General features: G+C 38.1%; 1 protein-coding gene across 17 annotated transcripts in view; it reads left to right on the top strand.

Annotated features, from left to right (window-relative positions):
* Window positions 1-219: 219 nt before the first annotated feature.
* Window positions 220-12,197, top strand: part of LOC131220943 (probable LRR receptor-like serine/threonine-protein kinase At1g56140) — a 28,077-nt gene continuing 16,099 nt past the window's right edge. For 4 of the 17 annotated variants that reach the window (XM_058215959.1, XM_058215961.1, XM_058215968.1 and 1 more), the window contains exons 1-9: window positions 231-611; window positions 4,691-4,868; window positions 5,111-5,188; window positions 6,181-6,252; window positions 8,057-8,128; window positions 8,872-8,943; window positions 9,712-9,783; window positions 10,645-10,716; window positions 11,016-11,081. In XM_058215959.1, coding sequence (XP_058071942.1) covers window positions 479-611; window positions 4,691-4,868; window positions 5,111-5,188; window positions 6,181-6,252; window positions 8,057-8,128; window positions 8,872-8,943; window positions 9,712-9,783; window positions 10,645-10,716; window positions 11,016-11,081 — 815 coding nt within the window. In that variant the 5' untranslated portion in view covers window positions 231-478. Of the gene's footprint in view, window positions 612-4,690; window positions 4,869-5,110; window positions 5,189-6,180; window positions 6,253-8,056; window positions 8,129-8,871; window positions 8,944-9,711; window positions 9,784-10,644; window positions 10,717-11,015; window positions 11,082-12,197 lie in introns of all 17 variants that reach the window. The other 13 variants (XM_058215963.1, XM_058215971.1, XM_058215973.1 and 10 more) reach the window with 8 other exon arrangements.

Raw genomic sequence — 12,197 nt, forward strand, 5'->3', positions numbered from 1 at the left:
GAAGTCATGTAAGGCGGCGGACTTCTCCATTCTTCCTCTGTCTTAGTCATTTTGTAGTCCAGTGGACACTCTTTAGTCAATTGAAAGCCAACAGCTAGTAAGATGGCCACATCAATGGACTTACGGAAGAGTAATTAAACTAGAGTTCATGAGGATAAGTAAGAAAAGATGCCACTACCAGCTACTAAAAAACAACTGGAGTTAAGAGTTCAATAGGTCAAGTAAGAAAAGGATAATACTACCAGCTACTAAATAAACCACTGGAGTTAAGAGTTCAATAGGTCAAGTAAGAAAAGGATAATACTACCAGCTACTAAATAAACGGGTGAGCACTTGGAATTGTTCTAGCACAGAAATAACAAGGGTTAAAAAAAAGATATTATATGAGGTGACTCTTGTAATAAAAGGAAAAACACATCTATATATTAAAGGATTCTGGGATTTTAAGTTCTATAGCTACAGTACACCTGTGCCTGGAATGATGAAAAGGTTCATGCCAAAATCTCCATCTCATACACTGCTTGCCTTTTGCTTCTGGTACATACACCTCTTGTGTTTGGTAGAGAGATGCAAAGTTCAAGTTCGAACTAATTTTACAGACCCAGATGAAGGTATGCATTCTTAGAATTTCAATCTTTATTATGAAAATTTAGAGTTTCATCTTAACATGAACTCTATTTTCTCTTGTTTTGAATCATTTGATTGAAACCAAGTGTCACTTTGTTTTGATATATTTTCTTTTACTTAATGAAGTAGAAATGTGAATTATCCGAGAACTCAGACACTGGGAGCCTTGGCTCTTGCTGCTGGTCTCAAACCTAGAAAAAGGACCAGGCTTCTCTTAGGTTGGCTGCTGGCAATTCTTATGAATCCTATGCTGAACAGGATACGTCACATAGTCAACTCCAATTAATTGGAATATGGCTTAGATGACATGAAGGCAATCAAATTGAAATTGAATTATTATTATTTTTCCCATGCGTCAAGGCATCAGATGGAGCAAAATGCAATCACGAGCCATGGACCAAAAGTTGTCTCAATTGGACAACTTTAAGTTATCTGGGGGATTGCACTTTTACCCAGTTGCCTATCATTTTTCATCATTTTTTGCCCGTGACCATTTGTTTGTAGATCAAGTGGGTGGTGCAATTTCTTGGGCTGAGGCCCATCGATGCTGTGCGCCACCAGATAGATGTTTTGTATCTTCTATACACCACATGCATAGCGGTGGAATCTAAAATTTCTTTTTCATATTTTTTTAATACGAAATAATGTTGAAGGCTTTTTTTATTTATTTATTATTATTATTTTTTTTTGGGTTAAATCTAAAGTCTGAAATCTGAATTTAAAGTCTGAAAACCTATGTGGTAACTATCCAAAAGAGAACTAAAGTCTACAAATTAAGTATTGAATTCGAAACAATCTGTTTGTTAACAAATGTCTGAAATATGTTAATTTGATACATTTGCTAATTCTCTAACTGTGGTCCCACCATTATTTATTTTATTTACATTCACATTGTTCTTCCATTTTGATAACTCATTTTATGACATGATCCCAAAAATGAAGTAATCCAAATCTTAGGTGGACTAAACCACATGAAATGGTGGTCATTAACCATTAAAAACTTCTCATGGGCCATGAAAGTTTTGGATCAAGCTGATATTTGTGTGGTCCCTTTGTCCCAGTCTTTGTGACCTTACTAACAGGTTGGATGGAAAATAAACATTACTTCCCAAGATGTTTTTAATGGTGGGTATTCAATCACCACTTTTTCCCGTGACGTGGTCCACATAAGATTTGTATTTACTTCATTTGTTGGATCTTGATATAAAACTCTTGTGGTGTGGTCCACGAAATATTTGCTCCTTGCAACTTCTCAGGTGGGCAGCTCCTTGTGACCCCATAACTTAGTGACGCCAACACATCACCGAGGTGGTATCTAGCGCACCACAAAATCCGCTTCTACTAAAATCAGATGCCCATTCCGACCAAAGGCGTCAACTGGAATTTCGTGCCCGAATTTAGGTGGACTTCACCGTGATGTTTGTGAGAAATCCACTCCGTCCATCCATTTTTATAGATCATGTTATGACATGAGGCTAAAAAATGAAGCAGATCTAAGACTCACGTTGGCCACATGATAAAAAACAATCCGTTGAAAACTTTCTCAGGACCATAGAAGGATCTAATCAAGTTGATATCTGTGTTTTCCCTTCGTCTAGGTCTGTGTGACCTACTCAACAGATGCTAAATAAACGTAATAGTGAGCCCCGGAAGTTGTTAATGGTGAGTGTTCAATCACCACTATTTTCTTGTGGTATAGTCTATTAAAGATTTGGATCTATCTCATTTTTTAGCCAATACCATAAAATGACATTGAAAAATAGATCGCTGGTATGGATAAAACACATACATCATGGTGGGGCTATTGGATTTGCATATCCAATCCAGTCCATATGGTATATATACAAACGTATACAGGGAGAAAAAAGTAATTGGGTGTCCACGAAATCGCAAGTGATCACATCCATGGTCCGGGGAGAGATGCTTAGTCTGTGTTTGGAAGCAATATAGGATTGGATTGCAATAATTACATGAACTGTCCCAATGATCCAATTGGTGGAAATCAAATGGATGAATGGAAACAAAACATCAACGGTCCAAATTCAACTAGAAAAACAAGATGATAAAGTTAGTTTGATCATCTCTAATTTCGACCAATTTTAAATCGAAGTGGGACCCAAGATTTGAATGGTCCATGTGGGAAAATATGGACACTATGTACGGTGAATGAGATACCAAAACATAAAAAGGTCAATTATGACGTGGCTGAGCGTGATTCGGCTTTTCAAATTTTCTTTCCATTATCTTAATCAAACAAATCGTGTGGCCTACCCAAGTCCAAAATAAAGCTGTGGACTGCATACCTTCCGACTCTATGACGCTGACCTGGTGCAATGGAGACGTTCAATTGGACTGTGGCCCACCAACTTGACCATGGCCGATATCGATATTTAAGAACGGGACCAGAGGATCCCTGGTCCACGCGCATGTGGTGCAAGGAATCTCAAGTACTCACAACCACATGAGCCAAAGTGGCACATGGGCATGCTATCCAAGCCATCCATGGAATTGGATTTACAATCTTAGAGATTTGTAGGACATCTCCCATCCACTGTTCATGATACTTGATGGACGGTCTTGATCATTGAACCATGGCTCAGCATTTATAGAATCATGCACGGGCTGATGAGCAGGAGGTACTATGGGGTCTTTATCATGAAATCGGACTGCGGACTGAGCTACTTATTGAGCTCTTATCCCACTGAGTAAACTCAACTGGGACCACCGTTAATGTATGTGATTTATCCTCGCTGTCCATCAGTTATTTTCCATATCATTTTTGGGGTTGAGGTTAAAATTGAAACATATCCAAACCTCAAGTGGACCACACCACAGGTAACACGGGGAATAATAATTTCTACCGTTGAAACCTTGATCGGGCGCACAGTAATGGTTATTTGTCATCCTGCCTGTTCATAAGATCACACAGACATGGACCCACTGAGTTTTCGAAGTAGTTACTCGATACGCAATCCGCTACCCTTTCTCATCAGCAACCGTACCAGCGGGGAAAATAGGAAGCGGAATGGCTGGTGTACTTCGTGTCGTGTGAAGACGACCACAGACGGTCCTCGAGCTCCGAGTTGGACGAACGGTTCAAAGGAGATCAAAGTTATATAGCCCCCAAAATGATGTATTTATTATATCCACACCGTTCATCTATATTTTGAGATCATTTTAGAGAATGAGGCTACTCATATAAAATGCTCAACTGGACCACACCACAAATAGCAGCAGGGATAGAAATCGGATTGCATACTGAGCTACTTATTAAGCTCTTATCCCACTGAGTAAACTCAACTGGGACCACCGTTAATGTACGTGATTTATCCACACCGTTCATCAATTTTTCCAGCTCATTTAAGGGGATGATCTCAAAATTGAAGTATATCGAAAGCTCAAGCGGATCATACTACATGAAACAATGGAAATAATGATTTCCATCGTTGAAACCTTGCTAGGCCTCATAGTGATGTTTATTTGTCATCCAACTGGTTCATGAGATCACATTGACATGGATAAAGGAAAACACAAATATAAGCTTGATATAAAATTTCTGTGACCCTCAAGAACTTTTCAATCATAATATTCAGCCTGATCCATGACTCAGGTGGGCCACAACAAAGGGAATAATGGGGGACGATGGGGATGCGTGCCAAATGGAATGTGGGGTGGAGGATGTTGTTTATATGTCATCCAACCTGGTCATCATGTGATTCCTACTAAGATGAAGGGATAATACAGATACCAACCTATTCTTAAATTTAGATGGGCTACAACGAATGAAAAGGTAGGTTTTAGGGGTGATTGTCCATTCCCCCTCTCAGATCCAGCTGAGTTTTTGTTGTGGATGATTCCTGGGACGTGTAGTGCACACGAGGAGTTGCACCAGATACACATTCTCTGTTCTACATGCACATCACAGGTGAGCCCTACAGTTGGAACATATGGTTGTTTCAACTCCTTTACCTAATTTTCTCCGACTCAACAGCCGTTTGATGGCCCCCATGGGCTTATTATAATAATTTTTGTTTTTTGTTTTTTTTTCCCTGTGTGTGGACAGAGAGGGCTCTTAATGCCATTTTCCAATATTGGGGTCTTTCTGATACTTCTGATGACTGGAACATAAGTGGAGACCCATGTAGTGGGACTGCCGTTGATCTATCAATTAGAATCAGCGAACCTGGGATCAAATGTGATTGCCAATCCAACGGTGGAGGCACCTGCCACATAACCGCAATGTACGTGCACACTCTCAGATATGCCAACTTGGTACGAAAATATGATTAATCAAGTGGACCATCTGGTGGGTCTTGCCTGTTTAGGATTTCCTGATCAATTTGATGGCTCATCCATAGAGGGAACCACCAGATGAATGGCTTGGATCATTAAGGATATATGCTACATGTGCTTAAAGGGTTATCGGACTACCAGTTCAGGTATTCCTTTGGCCCATACTTATATTTGCACTTCTTACTTTCAGGAGTGTGCAAGGGTACTCGACAGGGAGACGGCGGGTAATTCCGGAAGAGCTCCTGAACCTGACATACCTTACAAATTTGTACGGATCTTCCTTCCTTTTTTTCGGTTGTTATTACTTGGGTACTTGCTTGAGAAACGGTTTGATGCTCTGGCAGAATGCTGTAGTTTAAACTCAGGCATTAAGATTTTGTAAAACTGGAGTATGAGTAACTAAGATTAACCGTCCAAATATTAGGACCCAGTTTAAATGGATTTTGGATCAAAACTTAGGCATTTTAAGTTTCTTGAGTGACCGCTTGGTGGATATTTGATGCAGAGCTGAAATGAAAGTCATTCAATGGTCTGAATTCTAAGGAAAAGAATTCATTAATCAAAGGTTATGATCATTCAATCAATCCAACTTTAAAGAAGAAATTATCTTCACTGGGTCTTTATTTTTGGCCGTTTTCTTTGAGTTAATACATGCCACGTGTACACACTCTAGGTGGCTGAGTATGGTTGATCACAATGTCGCAGAGAAAGTATCGGACCCGGCCACTGTGCCATCTGGTCTCGAGTCGAGTCGTGACTCACCCAAGTATGTAGTGAATTTACCTGACTCGCACCAGTGAGGGGTGACTCATGGTGTAGAACTGGATGGGTCAGACCGAGACGCATTTGTCTCTTCTGATTCATTTAAAAGATTGGCCGGTTAGTTATTGGACTGGGTAGGGTTAAGTTCATTGGTCTTAATATCTGAAAAGGATGAGCCAGGGATGCTCACCGGGCGGATCTTGGGTTGGCTTAGGCCCGGATTCCAAACTGTTTCGGTCACGCGTGACAGTGGGCTCAGCCTATTTACATGCAAACTCAGGCTAAATTTTTTAATCATCGCCCTCCTTAGTCCTAAGCTCAGGCCTACTATGTTATTGGATCTAATCATAGATGGTTTACACATGTAAAACATTCAACGCACATGTGTGGCCATTAATTTAGAGGTAAAGCTTTGTTAGTTTAATGTGTGGAATCTACGAAATGGTTTTGGTATTGTACACGTGTCATGTGTCACCGAGTGTTTTCTACGTATCGCAGGACTCTATCAGGTATTGGCATGGAGGGCTCCCTGCCATCATTTATCGGTAAATTTAGGCACCTGCGCCACCTGTAAGTATCGAATTTCTCTCCCAGCAAAATATCTGCTGTTGCTGTTAGGCAATCTGGATCACTAATTAATTTCACCCAAACCTCTGAAACATTCATGGATCATCTGATTTTTGGATGGTCCGGAGCCGTCTGATTTTTCCCTTCAAATTAGGAACTCACGTTAATTTACTTGTAACCGTTCATCTGATAAAGCAATTGAGATAAAGCATCAATTGCACTGTTAGAATAACTTGATCAGCTCTATTTTACATATATGCTCCCATTCAAAGTTTTCCCACAATTTCGATGGTCTGGATAGCTGCACACGAGTGCCACATAGTAGGTGGATAAGTCACCACCACTTTCCTAATGGTGGCTAACTATTACAGTAATTTGTATATGGTGCAACCAGTTGCAAAAAGTACTGCACCAGTCTGGATAATCCTAGCCACCGATTTCAAAGACTTTTGAGGATGGTAATTGACATTTATAAATAAAAGTCCACCAATGCCTTCGATTGGTGGCTAGAATGCACCCAATGCAACGTGTCTTTAATATATAACTAATCTACAGACCGTCCTAATCATGGACCCCTTTAGATGGCTCATACACCAAAACTCGCTGAGGGGAAAATCATATCTAATTTTCCAACCGTTGAATAAGGAAATCAGACCAGTTCCTTTCTATCCATCAATTTGTAGCCTCTAGTTGGATGGTTAGGATTATCTGTCCAGCATCATTTGGAATATCACGATTGATCTCTATGGGACGTCAAATGAACAACACAAATCTTATCCATCTATATGCAATCGCATATCCTACAGTGGCATACCTGTAGGATCTCCGGCATTTCGTCGGCTGACGACTTTATGTAGATCTTCTAGTCTAAAAATCAGGCCTTTTCACCGTTGGGGTAGTTACGCAACCAATGGATGGCTGGAAAAAAATGCTTTAGTTGTAAGTTTGTTTTCTACACCATGGCCCACTTTGAGCTAAAAAATCTAATCAGTGAGGCTCACCTTATGGAAAGCTCAGATCTGAGCACCTGTGCCATACTCAAAGCTGCGGTTGTGTAGAGATGGACAAGGCTCTATACATGTGTGGATGATCAAAACCATGGTTGGGCATGTCTGCAATGGATGAGGCTGGTCATCCTTTCACAACCATTCAGTAGTTCACATGATTAAATTATAGTCTGTGGAATCTGTGCCGAAGTTCATAACCATTCATCCGAACCGGAGATACCACTGTGGAAACTTCAACATGAACGGTCTGAATCATTCGGGTAGCGGGACACATCTTGTCGTGAAGCCACATCTTTCCTGCAAAGATGCCACTTCTGTGGGGAATCCAAACCATTCAAACTTGTAGGCCTCACCTGTAGATACACCTAGCATGAAAATCAAGCCAAATCTTTCACTAGGTGGGTCGCACTGTTCGAATGAGTAGATAACCGATGGTCTAACTCAACATCCAGGCCTGACCAATTTAATGATCAGATCTGCAGGATTTTTGAAGCTACATGATCTTCATCATGGGACCTAACATTGGCATGGTACGGATTTTCTACACAAGTGACATGTTGACAGGAAAGGTTTTGCTGCACCCCAAGTAAGCTTATTTCCAGCAGCACCTTCACTTCTTAGATGATAGAAAAATGACGAAGGTCATTGCAGGGTTTCCAATTATTTTTAGGATTAAATAAATAATTATTAACTTTTAGGGCTATAAGCCAAATAATTACTCTGGTTTGCTCCAACTTGATAAATAACCACAATTTTTAGCCATTATAAATAACAAAACATAATTAATTATTCATTTACAGGGATATAAGCTACAATAATTTCAATGGTCCGCTCCCACCTGAGATAGGGACTTTGCCAAGTCTGAAGCACTTGTAAGTTTTGTTATTTATTTATTTATTCTTCTTTCGAAGTGTCATGGATATGTTTTGGAATTTTTAAGTTTCCAACCAACTTCATAGTTATAAATAAGCACCATTTTTTATTTCTCGTTTTTGTTTTTGAGAAGGTTTAAGTCCTACCAGTTAGACAATAAGCTATTGTCTACCCAATGAATTATTTCCATCTCATCATGTCCTTATAACTTCCAACCTTACTAAGAAAGTTGGCTGAAGGATAGCCTTGTACGAAAATCATTCCCATTGATTCATTAGGTGGGACCAAAAACAATTTTTAGCATTGGTAATAACAAAGTCTAATTAGTTATTTATTTTCAAAAAATATTATAAGCTACAATATGTTCAGAGGTTACTAATAAGAGTTAGTTTTGGCTTCTTCTTTTTTTTTTTTTTTTTTTTGGGTTAGTTCCATTCAATTATTTTTCTTTAGAAATGCCATATGATGTTTTAGGAATTTTGAATTTGCCAACCAACTTAGTAGTGGTTATTATTAAGTAGTTTATTTTTTTCCTTTTCTTTTCAAGTAGGTTTCAAGTTCACCTAGTTGGACCGTGAGTTACCATCATGTCCTAATGACATCCAATCTTCCTAATAGGTGAGGATTGCCTTGCATGAAAATCATTCTCATCCACTCACTAGGTGGGCCAGACTGTAACAATAAATTTTAGCAATTGATAAATGACAAAATATACTAATTATTATTATTTATTTTTTTCAAGGCATATAATGAGTGCTGGCTTCAATGGTATGCTCCCACCTGAGCTCGGGAATCTGTCAAGGCTACAACAACTGTAATTATGCTGTTTTTATTTAATTCTATTTAATTATTCTTCTCACAAATGCCGATGATATGTTTAGAATTTTGAATTTGCCAACCAACTTAGTAGTGGTTATTATACGGTAATTTATTTTTTTCCTTTTCTTTTCAAGTAGGTTTCAAGTTCACCTAGTTGGACCATAAGTTACTATCATGTCCTAATGACATCCAATCCTCCTAATAGGTGAGGATTGCCTTGCATGAAAATCATTATCATCCACTCACTAGGTGGGCCATACTGTAACAATAAATTTTAACAATTGAAAAATAACAAAATATAATTAATTAATTAATTTTTTACCAGAATATATGGAGAGCTGGCTTCAAAGGTTTGCTCCCACTTGAGCTGGGGAATATGTCAAGGCTGCAACAACTGTAATTATGTTGTTTCTATTTAATTGTATTTAATTATTCTTCTCCGGAAATGTCGATGATATGTTTAGAATTTTGAATTTGCCAACCAACTTAGTTGTAACTAATATGAGGCATTTTTATCTTCTTCTTTTCCTTTCTGAGAAGTTTTTGAGTCCAATCAACTGGACTTTAAGTTACTGTCCACCTACTGACTTAAGTTCCTGCCTATCATGTCAGTGTGACATCCAACCATTTTAATCGGTTGGTTGCACCTTGAGGATAGCCTTGTAGTAAAATAATTTCCATCCACTCATTAGATGTGCCAGACCATAAAAACAATTTTTAGCCACTGATAAATGACAAAAAATAATTATTTATTTATTTTCAGGGATATAAGCTCCAATGGCTTCAACGGTTTGCTCCCACCTGAGCTGGGGAATTTGTCAAGTCTGCAAGAACTGTAAGTTTTGACTTTGTTTTTCTAATTGTATTTAATTATTCTTTTTTAGAAATGCCATATGATGTTTTTAGAATTTCAAATTCTCCACCCAACTTGATAGTAATTATTACGCGATAATCTTATTTTCTTCTTTTTCATTTTAAGTTTCTAATCCAACCAGTTGGATCATTAGTTATTGTCTGGCCAATGACTTATTTCCAACCTATTATGTTCATATACGACATCTGACCTTTCCAATAGGTTGGCTCCACCAAGAGGATAGCCTTGTATGAAAACAAGTCCCATCTCATTAGGTGGGCTAGATCATAGCAACAAGTTTTAGCCATTGATAAATATCAAATTTTAATTATTTATTTATTTTCAGGGATATAAGGGACAACATTTACTTTAGTTTTATCCGACACGAAGTGTGGGAATCTGACAGGCCTGCAACAGCCATCAGTTCTAATTATTATTATTATTATTATTATTATTATTATTATTATTATTTAATTTTTAATTATTCTTGTTCAAAATTGTCATATGATGTGCTTGTAATTTTTAATTTTCCACCCAATTTATAATGATTAATATGCAATAGGTTTTATTTTACTTTTTCATTTTCTTTTTGAGAAGATTTCAAGTCCAGCCGGTTGGACCATAAGGTGGTCTCTAGTTTTTGTAAATAATAATAATAATAATAATAATAATAAAATAATCTTCATTTTTATTTGGTTTTGTATAAGCAAGTGTTACACAAATTACGATGTATGTATATGTCAGACTAAACTTCTTTTGACATGGTTTGAGCATTCCTTTAGCTGTTAATCACACAAGAAATATCTACAATTGGATTGATGATCTATGCCTGTTTTTTAACAGATACATGAGTATAAGCGGGATAGGCGGCGAGATTCCTTCAACATTTGCTAACTTGAGAAACATGAAGATCTTGTAAGAGTTTATGATTATACCAAGCGGCATAGGCCTCAACTTAAGATTGCTCTTAATAGGCATTAAAATGGAAAAGTAAAAATAAAAATAAATCATAATTGTCTGAATTCAACATATCACTAATGCCCATTATCCAGAGCTTAGGATTGTTGGATCCATCAGATTTTGGGTTTATGACTAATTCACTGTGGGCCCCATAATTTCGGACAGTTCAATTTTAGTTACTTATACAGCATGTTTATCATTTTTGATCCCTTAATTTATTAATATTTATGGTGGAAAATCTGATTGGATTTCAGGTGGGCATCTGGTAGCCAGTTGACAAAGATACCTAATTTCATTGGGAATTGGTCTCTTACAGATTTGTAAGTTATACTTACGAGTCGGACTTGAATTCTATCCACGTTCAAAGTAGGATTCCCGCCGTGTTCAAAACTTGGCCATCCAGTGGACCATATATGTACATCGAATGGAAATCGGATTGCATACTGAGTTACTTGGTTCGATTAATCACACTAAGTAAACTCCATTGGGCCTATCGTCAATTTATGTGCTTTATCCATGCTGTTCATCCATATCTTCAGCTCATTTTGAGGGCGAACCCCAAAATTGAAGCATATCCAAAGCTCAAGTGGACCACACTAGAAGAAACAGTAGAGTAATGATCTCCACTGTTGAAACCTTCTTAGGGCCTCCAGTGATTTTTATTTGTCATCCAACCTATTCATAAGATCACACGGACATCAATGAAGGGAAAACACACATATCAGTTTGATCCAAAACTTCTATGGCCTTCAGGAATTTTTCAAAGGTGTATGTTCAATTCAAACTGTTTCTGGTGGAGTGGTCCAATTAAGCTTTTGATATACATCATTTTTGGGCTCAAGGCCTAAAATGATCTGATAAAATGGATGAACAAAGTGGATGAAATACATAAGTCACATGGTAGCCCCGTAGAGTTTACTCAGTAGCCTACTCAGTTACTCAGTATGCAATCCGCTTCCTGTTAGCGTGGATAACTGGTCATTTTTTTAGCTACAAGTGGGACCTATCATATACATGAGCAGCTTGGCAGGTGCACTTGGCATACCTCTTTTTACTTGACATACCATGGAATAAAGTGAGTCAAATGTTTTGGACGGTTTACTTGGAGTTAATGCATGCCACATGTACACATTCTAAGTACCATGAGTGTAGATATTCCTTATTCCTAGCCAGGGTTGTCCATTGAACCGATTGAGTTGAGGTGGGCCAAGCTTGGCTTGACTCATCCTTGCTCTCTTCGAATTTGAGCTCACCCTCAAGTTTACCATTAGATCTCGTCTTGTTTAACAAACTTTTCGAAGCAAGCTCAAGACGAGCTAGTAAATTGAGTTGAGGTGAACTTGCTCCTGGCCCGACCCGACCCGACCCGACCCTCAAATCAAATATTCAAAATCTGGAATATCTCAATTTTGAAATTTGAGATTTTTATATTTTCA

Source organism: Magnolia sinica, chromosome 12 (genome assembly GCF_029962835.1).
Source record: "Magnolia sinica isolate HGM2019 chromosome 12, MsV1, whole genome shotgun sequence".
In the NCBI taxonomy this organism is placed as follows: Eukaryota; Viridiplantae; Streptophyta; class Magnoliopsida; order Magnoliales; family Magnoliaceae; genus Magnolia; species Magnolia sinica.